The sequence below is a fragment of the Solanum dulcamara genome, chromosome 11, assembly GCF_947179165.1.
Source record: "Solanum dulcamara chromosome 11, daSolDulc1.2, whole genome shotgun sequence".
NCBI lineage: Eukaryota > Viridiplantae > Streptophyta > Magnoliopsida > Solanales > Solanaceae > Solanum > Solanum dulcamara.
This window is the reverse complement of record NC_077247.1, coordinates 61,067,805-61,095,763: the sequence shown is the minus strand read 5'-3', so window position 1 is coordinate 61,095,763 and position 27,959 is coordinate 61,067,805. Positions and strand designations below refer to the sequence as shown.

The following is a 27,959-nucleotide window of genomic DNA, read 5'->3' as shown; positions in this document are numbered from 1 at the left end:
TAATAATATCGTATACGCATGATCAGTTGACCCAAAGTGGCAAACAAATTTCATTGAGTTATTAACTACTACTACCCTACTTTTTTTTTCTTTCTTAAAAGTTATTTTTTAAAGCCAATGGGCTCTAAAAGTGAGATCTCATGCAATTACGCAATGGAGTGTTTGAGAAATCAAGGAATCCAAAATAAAGGTATGAAAAATTAATTACACAATAGCAGCGTTGGTATAATTCACGCATTATTTATATATATTTGTATAATTCGCTATACAATTCGCAGTTTTTGTATAACGCTTGTGTATTTCACTATACAATTCATGCACAACGTTTGTATAATTCGCTATACAATTTGTAGTGTTTATATATTTCGCTATACAATTCGATTCGCGCACGTTTGTATAAATCGCGCGAATTATACCAAACTCAAACTGTAATTACAGCTATATGTTTTCCGCAAGGCATAATTAACTCACACTATAACTATGTTAACTAATTAACTAATATATGTTTGTCTATCTACCTAATTTTCCCTTAAAATTAATAGAGATGAGAGAAGTTGGATATGAGTAATAAATGTTTGACATTTTGTTGTCTTACTTGGGAAACACTTTTAACCCCAATATGAACTTTGCCAAGAAGAAATATTGGATTTAATCGGGGTAGCTGTGGAGGAAAGAAAAATAGGACGTGCAATGACGTCCTAAAACAACTATCAGTGGAAGCTGTAGCATATAGTCAACTGGTTCAACTAATCCCAATATTTTTTTAATTTCAATTTAACATCATTTACAATTGTTAATTCATTTAGGCTGAAGGCCACTTTCATTACTCATAAGACATGTCCTCCCTACCTCAACCCAAAGAACAAAATTTTGAATTGATAAAAATGAGAATGTTTCTCTTGACTAATTAACTTCAATGGAATTATGTGTGGAGTTTTCTTCTAAGAATTTCCAATAAAAATTCGTTCCATGTATCAATGGGCCCTGGCAAGCACCAATGGATACAATCACTATAGCCCTTCATCCATTTATTGCCCCAATAGGCTCCTGGATGTCCATCTGCTCTCATTAACATAACTCTTGTCACGTCTATAAGTTCGAACATGTTCCCATTTTTTTCTCCGTCTTTTCTTGCTCTTTCAATTTCTTCAATTTGAATGCTCCTAAATTCCCAATCTTGATTTCTAATTTTAACTTCATCTCTAGCAAATGGCCTTGTTCTGTTACAAAATCCTCCTTCATTCCATGCTCCATTCTCGAATTGCCCCGCCGAGAATGTCCTTAAAAGTACGACAATACCTAATCAAATTAGATGGTGTGGACTTTTAGTAATGAGTTCAACTGAACTTAGTACTTTTAAATGAAACATCATAATAATTTCATATGTACATTAACTTAAGTATTAAAAACTTTAATAATTGAACCCATCAAGATCAAAACCTGAATCCACCTCTGTACCTGAGCATTCAACGCATTTATTTATGTAGTTGAAAGCAGCTTGAAATGCTCTTCGGATGGCATAACCAGGGCCAAGATCATGAACCCCTACTTCCCCACAATAAACACATCCAATAAGATTGCCATTTTCGTGAAGGTAATTAGGCCGAAGAAACCAATGTCCATCTGAGAAAATAGCATAATCTATGTTGGGTAAATGTTGGGTCCAATTTCCATTTAATTTGTCCAAATGCAAGTCAAATCCTCCCGTGAATGAACCATTGATAATTCTCTCAGTAGCAAAGACAAGAAATTCAGTGCGGAGGACCATGAGAGTGAAGTTATGACGAGGAAACAGCCATGTTCTGAATTTGTCTTCAACATCCTTGTATATGTCTCTTGGACTTTCTTCCTGCAAATTTTTGTGCCAAAATCTCACTTGTTGCATAAAAAAATATGATAACTCAGTGGTTCTTGCAGCACTGCACATGATGATTATGCATTAATAATAATTAAAAAAAAAAAGACTTAATGTGAAGATAATTCCAAATATAAAATCTTTGTTCCATGTGAAGGGAGTAGTTTTTTAATTAATTAACGGATCTAGACATCTACCCAATAATTCTAACATGAAACTTGGACAGAGTCCATTAATTTAGGAAGAAAACTTAGCTTTGTTTACTTTATAATTGTATGAATTTTTTACTTAATATTTGTATAGCATACTTGATCTAAATTTGTTAAGTTCAGGAAATTGATAAAGTTATACCAGTGGCTTATTCTGCAAAAGGCCATATCGAATGGTTAAAAATTAAGAAAGAATTTTCAAACAGGCTAAAATAAAAATTAAGATAAACAAATTGAACCAAAGCAAGTAACTTTCAACTATGACCACTAAAGTCTCTCAGTAACAATAAATAATATGGAAAATGAAAAAACAGTAATGAAATTTAAATGTATATCGCATAAATGGAAATGGCAAGAGATGGGAGCGGTAGGAGAATGTCACATAAATTTGACATATCGCTCAACTACTACTCCTAATTTGTCAGGGCAGAAGATAGATAAAAGGTAAAATTATAATTCGATTAGTCTTGGTTGAAAGCAAAGTCATTTCTTTGGCACTTGTACAATGTTATAGATTAGAATAAAATAGAAGAGAGATTGTGTTGGTAAAAGATATAAAGAGGGTTCTATGATATGTTTAAAGAATCTTTCATTTGCTTTGGTATACACTCGCAGCAAATATTTGGACACGAGTAAATCAAAAGGTATATAATATGCATCATTATTCTCAATCACTCGATAGTACTAATATTAATTAATATTTAATTTTAAATCATAAAAAAATGATAAATAAATAATTAATATTGAGAATTATACTTGTTTGGTAAGAAATTGACACAATGTATTATAAGTGTATTAAAGTATATGATAAATATATTATCTATGAATAAAATTTATATTATATGAGTTTTATAAATTATTTTCGCTAATATATATTATAAGTATTAAGAAAAAAAAAATTATTGTTGTAAATAATAAATATTTTAAATTTCCAAAAAAATATGACGAATAGTAAGATGTGTGTTTTGAAAAATGGGACGGTGCAAATTACAATAATGTCTTAATTGCGAAATTAGCGTCCGAATAAATGGAACATCTGTCGCTGTCCTACAGGGTGTCCAAAGTCAAACTGACAACAAAAACCACACCTTTTCATAATTTACCTTATTTCAAGACCTTAAAAAAGAGCAAAGGTCACGCATCTCAATGCAATTTTAATTCTTCTTTTAATCCTTTTCTTAATTATTGGAGCACCAAATCACTTTTAAGTCCCTAGATTAGATACACAAATAACAATGTTCATCCTTTCTATAAGATCTATTATTATATACACCACTAACTACAATAATTGTTTTTCATTTTCTTTATACTATTAGGTTTAAATGATCTAGTTAAATTGCACCAGTAATATTCATGTACATTAGTATATGTGAATAGGAAAAGAAAAGTAGGATGACTAACCGAAGATAAAATACAGAGAAGGGACTCCATATGGTTCCTTGCGAGGGAATCGCCTATAAACGCCATCGTCTTTCCTTTAACAAATGTTAAAAATGTTTTGGCGTCGAAACGAGGAAGCGTACATTCATCCGGTTTCCATCTCCAGTGCATGAATTCTTCATCTGGCCGTCCATTCAACAAACAGTTTTTCGAATAAGGAATTGTTGGACAGCTAAAATTTGTATAATAAAGGGAATTATCCTTCGGCTCTACAACCCAACTACCATTCAACAAGTCACAGTTGGACGTGTTGTAATCTGCCAAAATATGCATTAGAAGCATGGATCAATTACATGTACAAAAATCAATGCAAAATGGAGATATAATGCACTCATCACGTAGCTCCTACTAAATTTCTCTATAAATAACTCTGTCCATGTGACTTTAGCTTGTCAAGTTGCTTTTTTTTTTTTTTCAATTTGACATCCAACGAGTGATCAATTAATAAAAATTATTACAATGATTGGGAAAAAAAAAGGAGTTTTGTGAACTTGCCTGAAGGAGGTTGAGACTGATGAATAAAAGCTGAATCTTGTTTGCTTGTGAATTTGAGGATTGGGGTGAAGGTAAAATGAAGCATGTAGCAGCTGAAAATCAGAGTAAGAAAGAGTGAATAGAGCAATAAAAAACCTGGGCTTCCCAAGTTAAGAAATTTCTCCCCCTTGAAGAGATAATTGTGAACATTCTTTCGGGTCTGTACAGAATTACACAAATTCATCTTCAATTTGACCCGCATTAACAATGATAGATACAAGGAGAGAAAAATATCAGTCAATTCCTTTGAATTAGGATCGAAATTGTAAGGACAAAAAAAATAGCAGGGAGGAACGTGGGAACAGATGAAAACAGAGAGAAATGTGATGCCCTACTTTTACAGTGAGAGTTCATTTTTTCTTGAGTAGGTAGTGATTAGGTACACTGCTCGCTGAACCCATCTGCACGACAGGTCATAATCCATCGTATACAACATGACCCAACATATATATAACTACATAATCCTAGGTGATAAACTAATTTAGTAATTTCTCATTAATGTTCCGCACATGAATTTATATTTAAGGGAACATATACTATACATGACCATTCACCTCATACACATTTTAAAAAGATTTAATTTTGGACCAAGAAAAGAACATTTGAAATTGTTTTCAATTTTTAAAAAGCCATCTTAATTATGTGGGAGTTGTATTATCCACTAAATAATTTTGAATGTGAGCAACCTAAAATAATGAATATAATTTTATTTTTATGTATATTTTGTTATAAAATAAATTTTTTTATTTTTCTTATTATTTTAACTTTTGTCCTTATTATTTATTATTTTTTCTTTTTTATTTCTTCTTCAAAAATTTATTGTTATCGCCATTGAAACTTCCCACTTGCAATGTCACCATTTTCAACACAATTCCACCCTTTTTCTTTTACTACTATTAATTTAACTCTGTTCAATTTTTAAAGAATTTTTTTTTACATTTCAAATAATTTGATAAACTCATTAGGCTTCAAAATGATTATAATGTATCATTTAGCTTTTTTCTCTGAATTTCAATCAATTTTATTTCAATTTTTGGGGAATTCATGAATTCTTTAAAAAATATTATTTCTAATTTTGAAATTATATGAAAAGAAGATAAATTAATTTATGATACTTTCAAAATTTGGAATTTGCTTAGAAAAATAATTAATTTTGCTATCAATAACTCAACAAAATCTAGAAAATAGTTTTTAAAAAATCACTCCCAAGAAAGAAAGTAGGCTGAAGAATAAGAAAAAAAAAATGAGAGAGGGGGACAACTTGAACACCAGGGTGTGAGATAAAGTGGAATTTAAAGTGAATTCACAATTAAAATAAAATAAAAAGTAAAAAAAGTATGAAGAGAATAAAATTAATAAAAAAATTTAAAATAAAAAATATTATATTTAAAATTAAACTCAAGTGTTGCTGTTTTTTTTTTCTTTTATAGCTAATAATTTAAAATATTTTATATTTAATTTATAAGTGATCATAAGAAATTATTTTCGCCGTACGGAGTTTACTTGTTCGAAACATGGAGCCCGTTTGAATGATCTTAAAAAAAATAACTTTTATGTATGAAGTGTTTTTAGAACTTTGAAGTGTTGAAAGTTATTTTTATAAATAAGCAGTTGAGTGTTTGGATAAAAGTGTTTATGTTGAAAATAAGTGTTTAAATTTTAGGGTTAAAAGAATAAAAATGGTAGTTTGGAAAATTAGTTAAAATATAAGGGATATAAAAATAATTTTAATGGTCAAACACAATGGCTTTAAGCACTTAGAAAAAAAATAGAAATCCTAACTTTTCATTTTTGACTGACTTTAAGAACTTTATGGCTTAAAGTTAGCATTAGACAAATATGTTCAAAAACTAAAAACCAACTTAAACCCCATTCAAACGGGTTTGGAAACACTCCGTGAAATTTACGGCTTTGAGTCCTCGTCTCATATAGCGAGGACTTTATTGTATGTACTTTGTTCAATAATGAAGGAATCCGTTCAAAGGCATAAATTCCAAAAACAATTTAATTTATGATTTGACAGATTTCATTTTACTTTATGAAAGTAAATTATGATTAAATACTAACAAATAGTTATAGTGGTTCAATTAGGTAACTATTTGAATTTTCAACTTAATGAGATTGATTCTCCATCTTATAATCACTTTTTTTTTATTTTTCCTTTCTCGTGCCCCTAATTTGAAAATTTAAAAAACTAAACACTGACAGGTGAGGGTTGCTCAGTTGGTTAAGCACCTCCATCCACGATCGGTAGGTCCTGGGTTCAAGTCACATTGGAGGGGAAGTGTGAAAACACTATAAATCCTCCAAAATTGGGGTAAAAAAAACAAAAAAAAAACTAAACACTATCAACTTTACATTAATCAATTTTAATTTAATGTTTTGATTTGGTACGCAATACCAACAAGAACAATTTAATAATTTAAAGAGGAAACAACACAAATCTATTAGTTTAGAATCAAACTACTTTTCTTCACGCAATTTTTCAATATTACACATCTTATCAGTATTTGGACTTCGGATACATGTATCTGACACATCCAAATATATGTATCTTGGATACATGAGGTCAAAATTAGGTGTAATTTATTCTAAATACACCGCTCACCCCTCTCCATCTCTCTCTCTCTCTCTCTCTCTCTATATATATATATATATATATATATATATATATAAATAATGTGATTCGTATGTATCTAAAATACATAAACTATCTCGGTCACCTTTATTCCTTTTCTCTATTTCAATGTATCTAGTAGCAAAAACACATGTATCTAGGTATATTTGACTTGAAATTTGATATAAAATTATTAGTTAGTAAGATAATATATAATCAAACTATATGGAGAATTAATAAATATAGTATTAATATTTGTGTGATTAGGTAGTTTTTCCTAATTTAAATACAATGAGAGAAACAAAACAGCTGTGTTATTTTGGCCCATTATAAATACTAGTGTTGGATAGTGATGCAACATTTTTGCTTGACGAGTGTATTGAGGAAGCCTATGGGCCGTTTGAAAATATTCAGCCCAATTGAGGTTTCCGCCAAAACAGCCCAAACATGCAGTTTCGGATCAAAATTAGCTGACATATTACACGACTTCCGAAACTGAAACTTCAGAGATCCGCTGTTAACACAAAACTCCATTAAAGCTCCCTTTCTTCACCTTCCAACCAACTACTTCCCTTCACTCTTCTCTTCCGCTCGGTGAGAATCTTCCTTTCCTTTCATTTTTCTCTGTTTTCAAAAAAACCTAATTCGACATATTTGTGCGCGAAATTCGGGTCTATTTGAAAAAAAGAAAATGCCCTAAATCATATAATAATAGTATGTTTATTGTACATTGTTAGGTGAGTCCTGAGATCGAGTTTCGCCTGAGGAACTTGGACTTATTTAGTTGTTGTTCCGTTTCTGCTTTTGCTAAAGTTATGATGTGTTGATACAGTGCTGGAGTAATTTGCAAAGTCAAGCAGACGCGTTGGAGTTGGACACATAAAATGGGGGACGAAAAGGATGCTTTTTATGTCGTGCGCAAAGGGGATGTGATCGGGGTTTATAAGAACTTGAGCGATTTGCAAGCTTTGCTACGAACATCTGTATGTTTTCCTTTACCTTCTAAGGTTAAATACTTATCTGTTTCTGGTCCAAAGAAAACTTCTTTTACAGATTTTGTCATCGATTGTATTGCTACCTTTTTTTGTTGATATTTGATAGCTCTAGTCTGAGAAGAGTCTAATTATTCTAGCTTCTGAACAACGATGAAGAAATAGAGCAAAATAATACATTATAGCCAAACCCATTAGTTCAGGGTTGAGGCTTAGTTGATTGATTGACTAGAGCACAAGTAATAATATTATCAGATGTTTCTTCTTTGAATATTTTTTTTATTCTAATCTTTCAGGTTGGTGAACCAGCCATAAGCGTTTTTAAAGGGTATCGCCTGGCTAAGGAATCCGAAGAGTATCTGGCTTCTCATGGACTCAAGAATGCAATGTATTCTATGGATTTCAGCGATGTTCGAGATGATCTCTTTGGGACTCTCATCCCATGCCCATTTCGGGTTAGAAAGTTAATCATTCTACTGTTGTTAAACTGGAATTTGACACAGTTGTCTTATCTATTTGATAGTGCTGTCATAACTATTTGATGATAGTTGGGTCAAATTTTGGCTAATGTGGATGCCAAAATTGTCTGGCTTTTAAAGATATATATATATATCAATACTTTTGTTATCATGATTTAGACAATAGTATTGCACCGCTAACCTTGACTAACTGCGCAATTATTCTCGGTCAGGCTGAACTACTCCTTTTTTTTATTTTTTTGAGAATGATAACTTTTCTACTATATATCCACTGGTATACTACATCAAAAGATGTAGCCCCCCTCCAAAAGTATTACATCTCACATCTTTGATATATCCACAGGTATACTGATCTAGCATTTAAGAACCCCTTCTACACTCCTTTGTTTCACCCATGTGATCTTTCTTAAGCCGGTGAAGATCTTCCAAAGATGGTCTGTACACTTGCAATGTAAAAAGAGATGGTTGACTGTCTCTGCTTGTTCCCCACATAGGTAACATCTGGAACAAAGTTGGAAACCTCTTCTCTTCAAAGTTTTGGCACACTGCTTCCTTAGCCAGCAGCCAAGAAAAACAGTTCACCTACTATGGAATCGTTACCCTCCATATCATCTTCCATGGCCAATTCCCATCCCTGTTGTTGGAAGCAATTAGACCTCTGTGTGCAGAATTGACAGTGAAAGTCCCGTTGTTGCCTATCTTCCAAACTACTGTGTCCTCTTCTCCCCTGTTAAACTACTGAACTGGGCTGCAGTATTGTTGAAGGCATCTATCCTTTGCATCTCCCAATCATTTAAATTACTTCTGAGATGCAGACTCCACCCCTGTCCTGTCGACATGCCATCCACAGTAGCCTGTTGGTGAAGGCATAAGATGTGACTGTCTGGGGATAGCTGTTTTAGAGGTCTTTGTTCTATCCATTTGTCCTCTCAGAAGGACACTTTCATGCCATTCCCCACCTTAAAGCAAAGTCTAGATAAAACTAGAGTCCAAAAATTTCGGATGGATCTCCAAATGCTACATCCAAGTACCTTGTGCTGTGTAAGAGGAGAATATCACTCCATCATCTACAATCATATGCAGACAAGCATAACTGGAAGAATTACTCAGGGATGGTGTGCCCTTTATATACTTTCCTTTTACAAAGTTTTCATGAACATGGAGGTGAGACCATTGTTTTGGTCAAAGAAACTCTGAATAATAATAATATTTGTTGGCGATGATCTTTTTCGGTGATTTTTGAATGGATGACACGTAAAATTGATGTGATTGGATAAACTTTTACCACAGGAGAACTTTAAGTGTAGATGCATGAGAGGGGAACTGAACGTTGAGTTAGATTTATATGTACAGAATAAAATTGACTGGTGGAGGACTGGGAGGAAATCTTTTCATTGCTGCATTGGATAAGAGAGCAAACTGAGATGAATACTGTTGAAAAGCTAGCAAATAAAAAAATTGAATACTATTGAGAAGCTTAATGTGAATAAACTGAAGAGTAATTTTTTTGAAGTTTTATCCGGTTATGTGATACGTAGTAGCATTTCAAAGAGAAAATGTCATACTTGCCTATTTTTGTGGCACACACCTTCTTTTTGATAATGCTAATACCATATGTTATATTGCTTCAAGACTAATTCTCATATTTGGGGGGAGGGGGTCCGGATCTGTTTCAAATGCAGAACTGTACTACTGTCACCTTATGGTCACAAAAGCTTGCTAATAGCCGTACATATGCGATTTTGGGATCCGAATTTGATATCGATGATAGGTTCAATCACTTTGGATTTGTTAGTTTTTCCTTGCTTTGTCATTGTCGTCGTGTCCAACTACTTCCTCCATTGTGTCTTGCAGCCGCTAAATGGTAACTACAAAGTGAGCATAATACTGCTTTTACATTTTTCAGCTAGACCCAACTTGAAATGCTTAGATTTTTTTGGTATCCAATTATTGAAATATCTGTCTCCTGTTGCTCTATCAAATTCAGGAGTCTATGGTATAAACTACATTTTGTGCCTTGAAAAGAAACAAACATTAGCATGTTTTTCCAGTTATAACTTTACATCAAGCACCATTCCATGTGGGGAGATTTTAACTTTTTCATGTTTTTGCAGCAACCCGGCTCTTCAAAAGATAAAATTGTCGGGAAGAACATTCAGGAAAAGAGGATGCAGGTTATCTCTTAATGGTCAATCCATATTATTCTTGCATTGATTAAATGGGGCATGTCTTTCTTGAAAATCATAACTGATATACTTCTTTTAGGCCCAGCTTCAGTCATCAAAACAACTATATCATCAATTATTGCAAAGCATTAATATATTCTGAAGTAGGATCGGATGGAAATTTTGTATACGTTATCTAATATTAGGTTTGTACTTTCCCTGGAATAAGAAACTAATTGTCTGGTCTAGTAATGGTGGTTTCCTTGATAAATCTTTAGTGTAATGAGGATATTCATCTAATAGCGGAATAAATGTCGTGGATAAATCTTTTTGGTACATTTAGTTGATTCCAGAAAATAAAGTTATGGTTTGCATTTATTGTTTTTATTATTAAAAATGACTCTTTTGGGTCATAAAAACTCAAATTTTATTGCTGGTTCAACTCACAACTTCTAGTTAATCTTGTATTGGCTTATGATTTTTTTTTTTGATATTATGACAAGGTATGTATGATATCTTTGATAGTCACTTTGTTTTATTCCTTCGTTCAGATGGAAGTGGTGGCATCTCCTTCATTTGCAGCTGCTGGTCAGCAAAAACACGCCAAATTGGACAATTTCCTAGAAGCTCCCCCAATTTCGTCATATCCTGTAAGTTAAATTTTTTGTATTAAGATGTACAAATTTTTTCATTGTCTGGTTTACCTGTATGTTGATGTTCTCAGGGATAGGGTCGTATTAACTTGTTATGACCGAAACCACCCGATGTCCCTCATTGAGCGAACCAACAATAAATAATTCTTCAAACTCATTGTCAATAATAGGTAATAAAATCTAGAACAGGGAATATAGAATAAAAAACAATATCTGATAAACCTCAGGAACTGATGTCACAAGTCATGATTCACTAAGAATATGAGATACAATTCTGTATAAGATTAATGCATAATCAATCTGGAGTACGAATCAGAGCAACGAGACCCTGATTTACCATGAACAGGCTGACAGTTCACCAGCTCATCAGCTCACACTGGGATGTTGATAGATCTTGAATGCTCACTCACGAACTCTGCTGAAGCTCGAATTCATATCTGCACACTCGGTGCAGAAATGTAGGTTGCATATGAAGAGTACTCCGTGAGTATCATTGACCGCCCCAAATAAGATAGTGGCATGAGACTATAGAAGATGCTCACTTTTAAACCTGTGCAATTACTATATACAATAATAACAATAATAGTAATGTGCTTTGAACTTATGTTTTAAGCCATTGTATAGTATGTTAATTTTGTGGCACTTCAGTTCCAAGTCATAATATCATGTCTCTGTGATAGAGATAAGATATTGAAGCCGAGTTGGTCTTATTTTGCCAAAGAGGGTGGTTTGACTCACTTGTAATATGATGAACACTCTGTTTTCTTTTAAGTGCTAGTATCTTTATGTGATCTTTGCTTGAAGCTTGGTGGAACAATTTTGTAAATAGATACCTTCAGTCCCCCTACATGCAGTGTTCATGCATTCTTGAGTTTGATGGGGCTTCAAAGGGGAATCCTGGTCTAGCTGGTGCTGGGGCTGTGCTGCGTGCTGCAGATGGAAGTATGGTATGCTCCCTATCCATTTAGAAGATGTGATTTGTCACCACAAATTTACAGGTTTTCGACTTGTGATTCTTTTCTGTAGGTTTTCCGGTTGCGTGAAGGTGTGGGTGTGGCAACTAACAATGTTGCTGAATACAGAGGCGTAATCTTAGGGCTAAGATATGCTCTTGAGAAAGGTTTCAAACACGTTAAAGTCAAGGGTGACTCAAAACTTGTCTGCATGCAGGTCTTCTTTCTCTTCTTCTTACTTCTGCTTTTTGTTTTAAAATTTTTTTGCTTTTAGCAAATTAGTCAATTTTTTCTGCTTTCTCACTTTTAATATCCTGTCAAATTTATATATATTCAGTAATTTGTTGAAACTACTGATTTCTAAAACTACTGCTGAAGAGCCTTTTCCTGTGATGTGCTAGCCGTTGAGAGTGTCTGAGACATAGACATACTCATTAAACCGGGGCTACACCAACAGAAAGTGAACCATTCCAAATAATGAGACACATGGTTTTTAACCAACTAGTTTTTGGACACGTGTTGCATGTACATCCCAAATTAACTAGAATAAGATTTTTCGAGTAACAAAACACAAATTAATTAAGTAAAAGATTCATGAATGTGATACTTAGTTCGCGATTTGATGGTTGAGGTCAAAATATGCCCATATGAAATTTGACAATTAGAACAAATGTATTTCAAGACTCAAAGCACCCACACACGCTCACATATATATGTATGTATGTATGTATGTATGTAAGTATGTATGTATGTAATCCATTTAATCATATTTCATAATTCATTGCAAAATCATCCGAATGGATCATCAACAAATCGAATTGAAAAAAATATGAATTTTGTGAAGGAAGTTAATACAAACAGAAAATTTAGAGAGTGAATATAGTTGACCTTTTATGGCTCCAATACTTTCAGTTCTATAAGGTCTCTCCTGCTGCCTTTTAATGCACAATGTTATCATTTTTTTCTTGTTTTTTTGAGCATTATCCAATCGAACTCCATGTCTTGACCTTGACTTTTTTTCTCACAAATCGTAATTCTGCATATTATCTTTTTTCTTGTGATGTGTCAGTTGATTAGGTAAGCTACATAAAAATATGAAATACTATAATATGAGAGAGAGAGTCCGAGAGAGAGTTTTTTAACAGAAATGACAAAAGCTAAGCAATATCCACCAAGGGAAAATTTGGGCGCCCACATTGTCTTGGGAAAATTTGCTTCTTGACATCCCAATTTAAATTCCAGAGAACATAAGGTGTAGGTTAACAATTAATTCAAGAAACTTATTTTACTTAGCTTTTGTTTTGGCTTTAGTTTGATTGTTTTGCCAAATGCCTAAGATTTTACAGTGACAGGTTTAGGAGTGACTATAAAGACCCTATAGGATTTGAGATTTATTCAGCCTATATGTAGTTTGATAGGAATTATGGGTTGGTATAGCTTGCGTTCTTGATGGTACCTCATCCACTCCTTCCCAGACACCTAAACCAGTTCAAAAGTGAAGCTATTCTTCCCCTTGCAACCTATGTGATCTTATGCTGAGATCATATGTGCTTTTGCTGTGCTATTTATATTTCATTCAGTTTTAAGTTTTAGCTGGAACTGCTTCTGGGCCGATTTTCCGTTCTTTACAAATTTCTATCATGGAACAGACTCAAGGAATCTGGAAATGCAAGAATCAGAACATGGCTGAGTTATCCAAGATTGTGAAAGAGCTTAAAGATCAGTTTATGTCATTCCAGATCAACCATATGGACAGAGTATGGCCAATTTTTCCTCTTTTGCTAATTCAGAGCTTACTGAGCCTGTTGTCCATCAGAATTTTGATTTTCGAAGTCCTTACTGTATCTTGCAACTGTATGTTGTTTTTGTGATGAAAATGCAATAGTGTGGTCTCCTGTGACTAAAAAAGGTGCAAGTGGTGGGTACTTGAATGTCATGTTTAATTTATGCAATATAGAGTTTCTCTTTTCTAGCTAATCCGTTCTATGAAATTGGTTTATCACCTTGTTACTAGAAGTGAATAATCATGCTTCTCCAGTCTATAGATTCCCTCTGTTCTGGTTGCTCTGCATGATGAGTTGTTCCACATAATTGTTCCTTTCTTTTTAATTATTAAAATCTATCTTTTCATCTGATTCTGAGGGGTTTTACTTGTTTAACATATCAGGAATCCAACACTGAAGCCGATGCCCAAGCAAATTTAGCCGTGTATCTCAAGAGTAAGGGTCTTTTCTTGTTCTTAAATAATTCTCTTTCCCCGTGAGAAATCTAATAAGAATATTTTTCTTGCAGATGGCGAGATTCAAGTGGAATGTGATATGATAACTTAATAAGTCACCAACTTATTGGGATTTTGGGATGGATGAATGACTGCCAAGAGACGCATATTGAATTTTCAGTTGTCTAAAACCACGTCTTGTAACATGTAGATATATGATCTGAATTATGTGCATGTAACCTAGTTATGTATCTGGAGCTTCTGGTATTAACCTAATTTGCAATGAAAATTGGTTGGGACAAGTACAAGGTTTCTTCTTTATAGTACTAATATTCTAGCACCTTGAAACCTGTCTTACTGTTGCTGTTGTCTAGTATGGCAAGTTAAATTAGTATCACTGACATATTCAATCAAACTACACAGAGCTAAAGATTAGAAAAAGGTGAAAGAAAATACTATTTGAAGGCGAGGATTGTGTTTTAACGTTGAATTATATTTAAGGAAATTCAAAAGAGATATTTTATATGATTTTTCTTTTCCAGAGTTTGCTTTTGATGTGGAAGCTTACCAATTGAACATATAAGTAAAAAATAAAGTATAGCTGCTGAATTTGATGTTGAGTTCTACCAAATATAAAAATAATAATAATGTGTAATTGCTCAAGTATAATATGAGGGAACTACACAACTCTATATGAAAAGGTGGCATAGCAACAACAATTCTTGGGATGACATATCTGTTAGTAAATAAACATTAAGGAATGATAAATAGAGTGTGTTAGTAATGATTCTATTAGTTATGCGTGCATTAATTATAGATAGAATATTTCTTATGTATTATTTGGTTTAATGTATTAAAAATAGCATGCATTGCATAAAAATATTTATTTACAAAATATCTTTAATAATTATGGTGGAAAAGATGTAAAAGGAAAGGGAAAGACTCAAATATACCATCGAACTGTGACAAAAGGCTCGTTTATACCATCCGTTAAAAGTTTGACTCATCTATGCCATTGACGTTTGAGAAAAGACTCATCTATGCCATTATTTTTTACTCTGATTTTTTGCAAAATCACTCAAACAACTTTTAACATTTTTCTATTGGAGTTTTGAATTAAATATATTCTTTTTGCTTCTTCTTCTTCAAGAACACCAAGAAGAACTCCAAATTTCCAACTTCTTCAATTTTTCACGAAATCACCTCAAATTTTAATGGAGCATTCCTCTGAGCTAGATATCAAAATTCAATAATTTTTGAGCTCGAATTCAACCTAACCCAACAAGACACACTTAATTTTTTTTCAAAGTTTCAAAACTTTAACCTCCTTTAATGGTGTAATTTTCGCCACAACTTCAAATTGTTTGAAACTTTGAACATAGACTCAAAAAATACTATGTTAAAGTTCACTATATATATGTTCAAAATTTCAAGTGATTTGAAATTGTGGATACAATTCTACCATTAAAGGAGGTAAAAGCTTTGAAACTTTGAAGAAATTTTAAGTGTGTCTTGTTGGGTTAGGTTGAATTCGAGCTTAAAAGATGTTGACTTTTGATATTTAGCTCAGATGGATGCTAATATTGAAATTTGAGGAGATTTCGTGAAAAAATTGAAGAAGTTGAAAATTGGGAATTTTTGGTGTTCTTCATGTCTTGTTGGTGTTCTTAAAAAAGAAGAAGCAGCAAAAAGAATACATTTGATTCAAACTCCAATTGAAAAATGTTAAAAGTTTGTTTGAGTGATTTTACAAAATCGGAGTTAAAAAATAATGGCATAGATGGACCTTATCTCAAATGGTAGTGACATAGATAAACCAAACTTTTAACAGATGACATAAATAAAACTTTTGTCAAAGTTGATGACTCCCTAAAAAGAATTTTGAGGGATAATTGGATCTTTAATCATTTTAATACGTGCATTAAATTTTCTTGCATTACTAATATCTAGAAATTCATGGTGTTAGTAATACACACCTTAATACATAATAAGAAAAAAACATATCAAACAAGGTACTACTAATACACCTAATTAATGCATACATTAATTTTACTAATATACTCTACCAAACGACCCCTAAATTTTGCTGTAATTCCATGAATATATTAATTCTAATAATATTCAATTATTATTGGGTTGGAAAGGACCAACGTACCTGGACAGTCCAAATATGCAGTTTCGGGCCAAAATCACCTGACCCGTTACCCGGGGACTATTATAGTCCAGAGATCAGCTGCTGACAAAAACTCCATTAGAGTTTCCAAGAACTACTCCCTTCACTGTCCTTCTCTGCTAGGTAAGAATCTTCCTTGAATTCTTTCACTTTTCTATGTTTGCACAAACCCTAATTCATTTATCTTTGTGCCTGAAAAGAGAAATAAAAAAGCCCTAAATCATATGGTCTTTGAGTATCATTGGTACTATATTAACTATACTGATCATGCATGCAGGGGTAATGTGTAGAGTGTAAATTGTTCAGTGAGTCTGGAATCTAGTTTTTTTTTTAGTGGAACTTGGACTTGTATTTGTTTTTCTGTTTCTGCTTTTACTAAGTAATACTGTGATGTGTTGATACAGTGGTGGAGTAACTTGCAAAGCCAAGTAAACGCGTTTGAGTTGGACACATAAATGGGGGACGAAAAGGACGCTTTTTATGTCGTGCGCAAAGGGGATGTGATCGCCGTCTATAAGAACCTGACTGATTTACAAGCTCTGCTACGATCTTCTGTATGTTTCCTTTTTAATTCTTTCTTCTTTTGGGCCATAGACAGGGTTATCTATTGGACAACCTTTTTTTGGGTCATTTAGAGTTCAAGAATAAGAAGAGTCTAATTATTCCAGCTTTTAAACAATGATGAAGAAATAGAGCAAAATGGATACAATATAGCCAACCCCACTAGTTTAGGGTTGAGTCTTAGTTGATTAGAGCACAAGTAATAATATTATCAGATGTTTTTTCTTCTTTTTTTGAATATATTTTCTGTTTTTCCTGTGATCTTTCAGGTTGGTGAACCAGCCATAAGTGTTTATAAAGGGTATCACTTGGCTAAGCAATCAGAAGAGTATTTGGCCTCGCATGGACTCAAAAATGCAATGTATTCTGTGGATTTCAGTGATTTTCGAGATGATCTCTTTGGGATTCTCATCCCATGCCCTTTTCGGGTTAGAAAGTTGATCATTTTACTGTTATTGAACTGGCAGTAGACGTAGTTGTCTTAACTGTTTGATGATTGTTGGGTCAAATTTTGGCTAATGTAGATGCTAAAATTGTCCGTCTTTTAAGTTTCATACCCATCCTTCTGTTGTCATGATCTAGACACGTAGTAGTGTGCTGCTAACCTTGACTGACTGCATGATTGTCTCAGTCAGGCTGAGCTAATCCTTCTTTTGATCTTCCAACTATGATTGTTCTCCAGTTAGTGACCTTTTACCGGCAACTGAATGGTAGTGATTACCAGGTGTATCTTCTCCATTTGGTGGCTTTTTATGTCTTTAGGTGTATGTCTTTTGCCTAGCTCTGATATCTTCTTTTGTGTGGCACTGGTGCCCCCATGTAGCTCCTTTTTCTAAAGAAAATGGACAGTTGTAATATTGAATGCAACTGTTAGTTGTCGCTTTGACATGATATCCATCTCATTGTTCCTCTTTGATTCACTTTCATCTGATTGTTGAAATAAGAGAACAACTTCTTGTAGCTCTTCAGAGTTCTTTATTGTCTTTTCCTTCCAATTTGTCTCATGACATGACATTTTGGCGCTGCAGAAATGGTTTTGAACTCATGAGATTAACTTTTCCTATGTAGGATATGTTCCAAATAATAAAGTGCCTTGTGCTGTGTAAGAGGAAAATATCACTCCATTATCTACAATCATAACTGGAAGAATTGCTCCGGGATGATGTGTCTTTATTTTGCTAGTAATGATTCTTTTATGGTGATTTTTAAAAGATGGACACATAAAATTGATGTCATTGGATAATTTAAACCACCAGCAGAACTTTGAGCTAAGATGCATGAGAAGAGAAGTGAATATTTAATTAGTTTTCTATGTATAGAAAATAAAAATTGAAAGGTGTAGGACTGGGAACCGGGAAGAAATCATTTATTGCTGTATTAGATAAGAGAACAAACCAAGATGAATACTATTGAAAAGCTTAACGTGAATAAACTGTAGTTTTTTTTAATCTAAAGTGTTTATCCGATTATGTGGTACATGGTAGCATATCAAAGAGAAAATGTCATACATGCCTACTTTTGTGGCGCATACCTTCTTTGTGATAATGCTACTTCCATGTGTTATATTGCTTCAAGACTAATTTGGTATATGGGTGGAAAGCGGTCGGATCTGTCTCAGATGCAGAACTGACTTACTTGTGGTCACAGAAGCTTGTGAAGTAGCTTTACATATGAGATTCTTGGGATCCAATTTGATATCGTTGATAGGTTAATTCACTTGGTTGATTTGTTAGTTTTTCCTCGCTTTGTCATTGCCATCACACTACTTCCTTTATTGTGTCTTGCGACCACTTACAGGTAATTAAAGAGTGCACATAATACTGCTTGTACATTTCCAGCTATACCTAACTTGAAAGTCTTAGATGTTTTAGCATTCAATTATTGATATGTCCGTCCCCGTTTGCACTGTCAAATTCAGCAGCCTATTGTGCCTTGAAAAAACCCCAAACATTTAGCATGTTTGCTAGTAACAATTTTAAATTAAGGACCATTTCATGCATGCAGATTTTTTTTTCTGTTTTTGCAGCAACCTGGCTCTTCGAAAGATAAAATTATCGGGAAGAATCTTCAGGAAAAGAGGATGCAGGTAATCTCTTAATGGTCAATCCAGATTATTCTTGCATTGATTAGATGGGGTATGTCTTTCTTGAAAGGTTCATAACTGATATACTTTCTTTATGCCCAACTTCAGTCATCAAAACAACCATATCATCAGTTACTGCAATGCCTTAACATGTTGTGAAGTAGGATGTGATGGAAATTTTGGATGGTGTATATTATTAGGCTTGTGCTTTTCCTGGAATAAGAAACTAATTGTCTGGCCTAGGGATGGTGGCTTCCTCACTAGCTCTTGAAGCAAAATGAGGATACTCATCTAGTGGCGGTATAAATGTCAAGGATAGGCCTCTTTGCTGCATGTTGTTGCTTCTAGTAACAAAGTTATGGTTCACGTTTATCGTTTCTAGTATAAAACTGATTTATATCCTAAGAACTCAGTTTTATCAATGGTTCAACTCACAAGTTTTAGTTTATATTGTCTTTGCCTTATGATAATTTGTTCAGTCCTCCATTTTGTTTAATATACTTTTCTAATTTAATTGAGTCAGCGTGTGAAAAAGTCTTGCTATTATGAGGTGTGTCTAGTGTCTTTGATATTGGCATGATTTTTTCCTTACATTCAGATGGAGGTGGTTGCATCTCCTTCGTTTTCAGCTGCTGGACAGCAAAAGCTTGCCAAATTAGACAATTGCCTAGAAATTCCCCCGATTTCGTCATATTGTGTAAGTTAATTTTTGTTTCCTAATAATTCTTTGTATCAACATGTTTAATTCTTGACATTGTCTGTTTTATCTGTATGTTGACATTCTTGGGGGGGGGGGGGGATTTGGTGGGTGGTTTTAGCCTTGGAAAGGGCTTGCGCCTATGTTTTGACATTTTGCTGCTGATGGACAAAACTAGTGAGGATAGTGATGCTTATTGGAGCTAATTTTAAAAAATAAAAGGTTGAAAGTCCTGATTCGGCAACCGCTGAACCAAGGGGGACCAAGTAATTCTTAAATCAAACTGTTAAGGACAAAATGGAACTTTGTAGGTTAAGGTTGCGCAAAAGTCTAAAGTTGGAAGATGGTGGCAAAATACTTGTAATCTATGTTGCTCGGATTCTCCAAAAATAGTGTCACACCCATACCGGATCCTCCAAAAATGCACTACTTTTGAAGGATCCGACACACACCCGTCAACATTTTGAAGAGTCCGAGCAACTTAGCTTGTACTAAGTTTATTTTAGAATGTAAATGTCTTTGCAGCATACTAACCTATTTTTTCACTAGGAGCAATTCCATTAGGAACCAAAAAGAACACACAGAAAAGAAAGTGTCTGTTGAAATAACTTTCAAGTTTACTTATCCCAAAGATAGAACATACAAGATTAAAGAAACAACATAAAAGATTCTATTTGGACGTTGTTCTTATGTGCTAAGAAATGTAAAAAAGGTTCTCGTTGAACTTATGTTTTGAGCCATGTTGTAGCGTATTAATTCTGTTGCACGTCAGTTCCAAGTCATGATATCATGTCTACTATCTTTATGTGATCTTTGCTTCTAGCTTAGAGGAACATTTTGTAAATTGATACCTTCAGCTCCCGTACATGCAGTGCTCATGCATTCTTGAGTTTGATGGGGCTTCAAAGGGGAATCCTGGACCAGCTGGTGCTGGTGCCGTGCTGCATGCTGCAGATGGAAGTATGGTATGCTCCCTATCCATTTAGAAGATGTGGTTTGTCGCCACAAATTTACCGGTTTTCGACTTGTAATTCTTTTCTGTAGGTTTTCCGGTTGCGAGAAGGTGTGGGTGTGGCAACTAACAACGTTGCTGAATACAGAGGTGTAATCTTAGGGCTAAAATATGCTCTTGAGAAAGGTTTCAAACACGTAAAAGTTAAGGGCGACTCAAAACTTGTCTGCATGCAGGTCTTCTTTACTCTTTCTTCTTACTTCTGTTTTTGCTTTTGTTTTATTTTCTATTTTCCTTTTAGCAAATTAGTCCATTATTTCTGCTTTCTCACTTTTAATATCCTGTCAAATTTATATATCAGTGGTCGTTTGGTTGGGAACATGTTATCCCGGGATTAATTATTCCGGGATAAGTTATCCCACCATATTATATGGGATAACTTATTCCATCACTATGATAGAAATGGTGGGATAAATAATTCCAGGACTACCTAATACCTCCGATCAAATGCATGATAGAATAATCCTGCATTTTATCTCGGGATTATTATACCTTATACCTCACACCAAATGACTCCTCAGAAACTTGTTGAAACCACTGAGTTCTAAAGCAATTGCTGAAGAGCTTTTTCCAGTGTTGTCCTAGCCATTGAGAGTGTCCGAGACACACTCATAAACCCCGGGCTACACAAAGATGCCCCAGAAAGTAGACCATTCCAATGATGATAAATTTGATCTCTACTGATGGATTATGGTATTATCATCTTAATTCATCCCTAGTTAGCCTGGGATTGAGTAGTTGCTGTAGTATTATCTTAGTGTGGATGAACATGACTGGGTATGTTAACGAGTACAAGATAGTTTAAAATTGCACTCAGAATAAGGTAAACTACAAAAACTAATTTGAGGTTTTTTTTATATGTAATTCTGCATATTACTTTTTTCTTTTGATGAGGCAAAGTCGGTTCAGCTACATAAAATCTAGAAATTATGAAATACTATGTTACATTCAACACTTAAGGTGTTAAGAAAAGAAGAGAGTGAAATGATCCAAGGAAGCTTTTAAGAAGAAATGGGAAAAGCTGAGGATTATTTACCAAGTTTCGAATGGTGTGTCATTGATCCTCGGGGATTTCTCTGTTATATTAAAAGAATAACAGAGCTAAGAGATGATATGGCATAGAAGAATGAGCAGCAGTAGGCGAGCCGTTTCGATACCCACGTTTTCTTGGGAAAAATTGCTTCTGAACATCCCAAAGTGAGTCGGAGAATAAAGGTGTAGGTTAATTTGATTGTTTTGCAGAATTCCTGAGAGATTTTGCAGTGACAGATTTAAGAGCGAGTATAAAGACCCTATAGGGTTCGGTATAAGCTTGCCTTCTTGATGGAACCTCACCCACTCCATCCTAAGAGACACCCAAACCAGTTCAAAAGTAAAGCTATTTTCCCCTTGTAACCTATGTGACCTTATGCTGCATGTGTTCTTGCCGTGCTGTTTATATTGCATTCAGTATTAAGTTATTGCTGGAACTGCTTCGGGGATGATCTCTCGTTCTTTACAAATTTCTATCATGCAACAGACTCAAGGAATCTGGAAATGCAAGAACCAGAACATGGCTGAGCTATCCAAGATTGTGAAAGAGCTTAAAGATCAATTTTTGTCATTCCAGATCAACCATATGGACAGAGTATGGCCAACTTTTCCACTTTGCTAATTCGGAGCGTACTGAACCTGTCTATCAGAATTTTGATCTTTGAAGTCCTTGTTATATCTTGCATCTGCATGTTATTTCTGTGATGAAAATGCAATAGTGTGTGGATGTGTGGTCTCCTGTGACCAAAAAAGGTGCAAGTGGTGGTGCTTGAATGTCACGTTTAATATATGCAATAAAGAGTTTAATCTTTTCTTGCTAATGCGCTCTATGAAATTGGTTTCATCACCTTGTTGCTAGAAGTGAATAATCATGTTTCGCTAGTCTATTAATTTTACTTTGTTTCGCATTGCTCTTCATGAAGAGTTTAAACTTTACTTGTACATATTCACTATACACATGATTGTTCCTTTCTTTTACTCATTAAAAAACTATCTTTTCATCCCATTCTGAGGGTTTTACTTGTTTGACATATCAGGAATTCAACACTGAAGCTGATGCCCAGGCAAATTTAGCTGTGTATCTCAAGAGTATGGGTCTTTCTCTTGTGGCCCCTTATCTTGTGCTTAAATAAATCTCTTTTCCCGTGAGAAATGTGATACGAATAATTTCTTGCAGATGGTGAATTTCAAGTGGAATGTGACAAGAAAATAACTTAATAATGTGAAGTCCCCAACTACCCCAACTTGTTGGGATTTTGTGAAAGGATGAATGACACCCAAGACAGACGCACAACGGGTCTTCTGTGGTCTAAAACCACGTCTTGTTTTCTTTGTAGATATATGATCTGAAATATGTGCACGCATCTGGATTAGAGAAACTTCTGTTTAGGGGCGTGCACGAATCAATTATTCTCTTATCTCATTTGCAATGAAAATTAGTTTGTCCAAGTGCCAGGTTTCTTATTTAAAGTTTACATTCTAGCTGTCTTTACTGGTAAGATTGACCAGTATGCCTAGTAATTTAAATGGTCTATCCTGGATTTGCATTTTGAACACTCGAATTATGTGAAAAGGAAATTTATCGGCAGGAGTTGGCTTACAAGTGAAGTTTAAGAATGTTAACAAAACAAATATTCTACTTAAACTAACAATATTAATACTACTATTAAGAGTGATGTTCCTTGATTATACTATGCAGATTCCTATTATAATTCAGTCTTCTATTATTGAAACCAAATGACCAAAAGATTGAAATTCAATTATTAATACTATTACGTAGTATTAATTTTTCATTCTACTAAAAGGTTGTAGTCGCCAGTACTTAAAACACCTCTAGAAGCTACATGGAAATTAAAAGAAGAGCTAAAATTTTGAATTCTATTTCAGTTTTATCTTTGTTTTGTTAAATAAGGTAAGGAAAAATTGTTGTAGTGGAGAAGTAAAATTACAGAAAATATCAATTTAGCTCAAAAACATTTTTAAAATTTAAAACTAAAATTGTTAATTATTCTTAACTATATTTTTAATACTACTCAAATCTTTTGAAATATACTTAATAAATAGAAGTAATTTAATTGTTATACTTTACATTTATTATAATAAATAATTATAAAACAGCAACATACATGGACAGGAGGAAATAATAATAGTATTTTTTTAGACACTCCTAAGTCCCAACTTTATATTAGAAATTTACTGACTTTAGCATTATTTTGTCCCAAATATCCATAGTCCCTTCCATTTGTGTTTTGGCTTCTGGATAAGAAAAGAGTGAAAAAATCACTCAAGAGGAATTAGCGTCGGGGAAAAAAATGGCCACCGTCTCAGCATTTTCCGTTTGCAGAGCAAAATCTCATTTGCAAATTCCCCATTCTTCATCTATTGCAATTCCAAAGCTTTTCCCAATTCAATTCCTTCAATTTCAAAGTAAGAGGGGCATTGGCGGTGGTTATTCTTGTTCTCCAGGTTTGGTTAAAGCGAAGGCACCTTTGAGAACTACTAAGATATGGTCTGTAGCTGAGGAAGATGGTGCCACTGCTGTCACCGAAGAAGCATCTGCTGCTCCCGCGAATACCCCTGATCAGACTGTTTCTGTTTCCGTCTCGCCTTCCGACGTCCTCACTATGTTCTTTCAGGTTTTCACCTTCTTTTCTATTTTAGTAAAGTTTCTAATTGTGAACCCTTTCGGGTTAAAGTTAGGAGGGTTGCAGTAAATTGATGCCCAGTGTAGGAATAGATTATCTGGTAGTAATGAATTTCAGTCTCTGCTCATATTGGCATGAAATGGGTTCTTGTGAAGTGTCTAATTTTGTCAAAAAATTCTATGTGAATTAAGCTAAGTTCGGATAAAGGAGGAGGGTGAGGTTAATCCTCAATGTAAGAATAGTAAATTTATGAAGAATCTGGTTGTTCTGGTAATTAGTAGTGCTTGCCCATATTGGTATGAAATGGGTCGGATAAGAATGCATATACTGGATTGGTATAGCCCAATAGTTTGGGAGTGAGGTTCAGTTAATTAATTGATTGATTGTCTAATAAGTGTTCAATGTGCTAGTTTGCTTTGTTTTTCTTTCAAATTGTTAGTTGTCTGTAACCCTTAAACTTCTTGTGGATTCTTCTGTGAATGGTAAACTGAATCTATACCTTTCTTATCACAGGCAGAAGGAACAATGAATGAAGCTTCTATTCCTTCTGTGACTAATGCTTTAGAGGTAAATTTAGTACGTAAAGTTCAAAGCTTTTTCTTGTACATGCTAATTTGTCCACACTTTCGCAAAAGACATTACTTGTCTGTGTGCATTTGAGATACAATGCAGTTGCAGTTGCAAGGGACTCTGAATTTCTCTTTTTGTGTAATTTTAATGCTACGTGTGGAACACCAGAAAGACTCGCTGTTACATTGTAGAGGGAAATAAATAACACGGGGTTTTTACACTTTAAAGGACAAATTAGAGAAAGCAAAATGTTCTGATCTTTCTGAGGGATTTAAACTATTTTTTCTTTGGAACTAGGCAGATCTGAAAGCTTATAATCTAGAATCAAAGAACAGGTAAAGATATTCATCCTATTTTTGGTGTTCAGAAGCTGCAAGAGAGAATTATTGATTTTGTGAATAGTTGATGAAGAGCTATATCTGTTTCTCCATCTCTCTTCCAAAACATTAGATTTTAGCTAATAATTGTAATTGAAGAATACTTGCAGTTTGACCTTATTAAAAAGAAAAAAAAAGTTGTAGTTTGACCTTTATCATCTGTCCATATGTATACAGGATATTGAAGGCATTACAGGTCTCAAAATTCAAGTTGTCGAGGGCATTGCAAGTGTCGAGGTGATTCACATATATAATGCTTCTCTTACATTGACTTATTAGCATATTCCGTTACAGGAAAAATTGTTGTAGAAAGTTGACATCTCGATCAGCATAATGCACCTTAGAGATACTGCATGAAAGTACTAAATCTCTGAAGCATGCTTTAGTTCCTTACAGATTTCCTAAATTCAATATGCAACATAGTGGACAACTTCCAAGTGGACTATCTTGTGCTGCCTTTTTGTGTTTGGAGCTTCTCTAGAAATGATAGTAACAGTTTATCTAAATGACCAATATCCTTTAACTTTTCATGGAGAGGGGAAAAAAACTTTTATTTCTTCTTCAAAAGAAACCTGAAAAATAATTATTTGTGAAAAGAAGGTTGTTAAAGTACTTGTTACATTTTAATCTTTAAAATATGCTGTAGAAAATCTAACAGTGTCAAAGCAATCCTTTGAAGCTTTTATTTCCAGCATCAAATCCAAAATGTGTAAGAATTTCATTAACATAGATCAAGCGTATAAAAGTGGAAGGTACAGTTACCATTTATTTCCATCAGAATTCAAATCTGAGTTCCTTATTTGAGCTTACCACCTTCAGTGCATATTAGTATCCTTGGTGGCGTGAGAGTTAGGATCTCATTGCAGAGAAGAGAGCCGGAAAGGATTTGTGTGTGTCTAGGATCTTCATCATCTAACTCTGCATCCAATATAAGTCCTTATAAAATTGATGAGGTTAGGGCTAAAGGTAAGAGGAACTCCCAGTGTTGGCCTAAATCAGAAGAAATCACTTCCCTTAGAGAACGAAAGAGAATCATTTTGTGGTGAATTTTTTTCTCTAAACTTATTGTTACCAAGTCTCTATTTTCTTCATTCAGAAGTTCAATAAGGCATTTGAAGAACCAAGAAATGAAACATGGTATATCCTTGATTCAGTGTTAACCTCTCTTGTTATTTGATGTAGTTAACAAAGCAAACGACAATACAAGCTACAGGGGTGGCTTCCAGTTTGGTTGAAACAATACAAGGTTCAGGCTTCAAGTTGCAAACATTGAATCTTAGCTTTCAGGATGAAGAAGATATTAGCTAAAGGGTGGCTTTTAGAGTTCAAAGGCATGATAGGCTGATATCTTTCACGAGCATCTTAAGAGATCTCTATTTCCCTATTTGGATGCCAGTAGTTCAGTAAGCCTATATCTGTAACATTTTTGGTATTATGCAGTTCTTTGATCTTCTTTTTTCCCTTAGCAGATGTTCCTTTCCACAACGTATAAAAATACTTGTGAATTACTAATGAGCAGCAGAATCAATTTGTTTATTTGAAACAAGTGATAAACAAAGGAAGAGGTACTTCTTATGAGCCGTCGGAGTCATAATACTTGCAAGTCAGGCCCAAATAGGAGGGAATGTCATGTTAAATTAGTTTATTCTTCGTTGTGTCTTGATTTGAACTTAAGGTCAAGAGCAAGAGGATAAACTTGATAATTGAAAACTGACCCAAATGGACAAGTTACAACTTACAACATCGAATATCCCAAATAACCAGTAGCAACTGTACCAAATTACTTTGTGTTGGGAAGGAATCAATCCAAATAGTAAATGGTAGCTCAATTCTCAATAGTTAATGAATCTATTGATTGGTCAGGCCAGTAAACAGCCTTGATTAATTGATAATTCAATATTATAAGTCGTCAGCTTCTGCCACTTGGCGATTTTTGCCTGTTAATCGTGAGTTTTACAGATTGCAACTATCGAAAAGGACGAGAAGAATTTGCTAGGAATTGTCTATTTCTAATGCCAGCGACTCCATTAATTAAGCAATAGTAAAGGGCATGCATTTTCCTATAAATATCTTGTTTGAGAACCTGGGACAAGCAGATTTTGAACAGCAACCTTAATTTCCTTCAAATAGGCAAAGATGGCTCTCCAAAGGTTTGTTTTTGTAGCAGCAATTATGCTTGTCTTCATGGCTAATTCAGCTGTGAGCGCACAAGAAGTAGGAGCACCTACTCCAACTCCAAGGGGTCCTTCTGACTACTCTAGTGCATCACTAAATGGACTCGTTTCGACTCGGCAAATGTTGCTTGGTTTTCTGAGCATTGGCATATCCATGTTTCTTCTTGTCCTCAAGCACAGAGTTTGAAACTTCGATTTTCAATCGTCCAATGTTCAACATTTCCAAGTTATGGTGTTGCACTGTGACCTGTGGCTGTTTTCTTGTTATCAGTTAGGTGTATGTGTGTTTGTATCATGTCAATTCTAGTTCAATAGTCAGTGTCCCATTTCAGCAGTTAATGGAAGTCAATGTCAATTTGCATTTCATATTCTGTCTATGAATACAATAAATATTACCTGATGTTCGATTTGCCAAAAAAATAATAAATATACACGTTTTCTCACAGTAATTTGATTTTTTTTCTCTTCAGTCCATTAATCATTTAAAGTTTTATTGATCATAATATAAATCACTAAAACT

General features: G+C 34.1%; 4 protein-coding genes across 9 annotated transcripts; 3 read left to right on the top strand and 1 right to left on the bottom strand.

Annotated features, from left to right (window-relative positions):
• Positions 1–728: 728 nt before the first annotated feature.
• On the bottom strand, positions 729–4,468 carry LOC129873303 (xyloglucan O-acetyltransferase 3-like). Of its 2 annotated transcripts, none has more exons than XM_055948372.1 (4): positions 4,000–4,468; positions 3,466–3,761; positions 1,459–1,849; positions 729–1,299 (listed from the first exon to the last, which is right to left on the bottom strand). In XM_055948372.1, exons 1-4 carry the CDS (start codon positions 4,238–4,240, stop codon positions 923–925), a joined length of 1,305 nt encoding a protein of 434 aa, XP_055804347.1. In that variant the 5' UTR covers positions 4,241–4,468; the 3' UTR covers positions 729–922. The 2 variants fall into 2 exon arrangements, with proteins under 2 accessions (XP_055804347.1, XP_055804348.1); XM_055948373.1 differs by having other exon boundaries at positions 3,466–3,626.
• A 2,571-nt stretch (positions 4,469–7,039) lies between these two features.
• On the top strand, positions 7,040–14,455 carry LOC129874011 (uncharacterized). Of its 4 annotated transcripts, none has more exons than XM_055949226.1 (10): positions 7,040–7,249; positions 7,488–7,638; positions 7,944–8,102; positions 10,241–10,300; positions 10,843–10,941; positions 11,784–11,891; positions 11,971–12,114; positions 13,547–13,654; positions 14,065–14,116; positions 14,190–14,455. In XM_055949226.1, exons 2-10 carry the CDS (start codon positions 7,540–7,542, stop codon positions 14,225–14,227), a joined length of 867 nt encoding a protein of 288 aa, XP_055805201.1. In that variant the 5' UTR covers positions 7,040–7,249; positions 7,488–7,539; the 3' UTR covers positions 14,228–14,455. The 4 variants fall into 4 exon arrangements, with proteins under 4 accessions (XP_055805201.1, XP_055805200.1, XP_055805199.1 ...); XM_055949225.1 differs by having other exon boundaries at positions 7,100–7,249; positions 7,488–7,662; positions 11,799–11,891; XM_055949224.1 differs by having other exon boundaries at positions 7,100–7,249; positions 7,488–7,662.
• A 1,812-nt stretch (positions 14,456–16,267) lies between these two features.
• Positions 16,268–23,122, top strand: LOC129874012 (uncharacterized). 2 transcript variants are annotated; one of them, XM_055949230.1, is made up of 10 exons: positions 16,268–16,411; positions 16,693–16,842; positions 17,119–17,277; positions 18,876–18,935; positions 19,531–19,629; positions 20,502–20,594; positions 20,674–20,817; positions 22,161–22,268; positions 22,711–22,762; positions 22,851–23,122. In XM_055949230.1, the coding sequence occupies exons 2-10, from the start codon at positions 16,744–16,746 to the stop codon at positions 22,889–22,891; spliced, it is 855 nt and encodes a 284-aa protein (XP_055805205.1). In that variant the 5' UTR covers positions 16,268–16,411; positions 16,693–16,743; the 3' UTR covers positions 22,892–23,122. The 2 variants fall into 2 exon arrangements, with proteins under 2 accessions (XP_055805205.1, XP_055805203.1); XM_055949228.1 differs by having other exon boundaries at positions 20,487–20,594.
• A 756-nt stretch (positions 23,123–23,878) lies between these two features.
• Positions 23,879–26,843, top strand: LOC129874590 (uncharacterized). Its single transcript, XM_055949896.1, has 4 exons — positions 23,879–24,309; positions 24,832–24,885; positions 25,443–25,502; positions 26,448–26,843. Exons 1-4 carry the CDS (start codon positions 23,986–23,988, stop codon positions 26,571–26,573), a joined length of 564 nt encoding a protein of 187 aa, XP_055805871.1. The 5' UTR covers positions 23,879–23,985; the 3' UTR covers positions 26,574–26,843.
• The last annotated feature ends 1,116 nt before the right edge of the window (positions 26,844–27,959 follow it).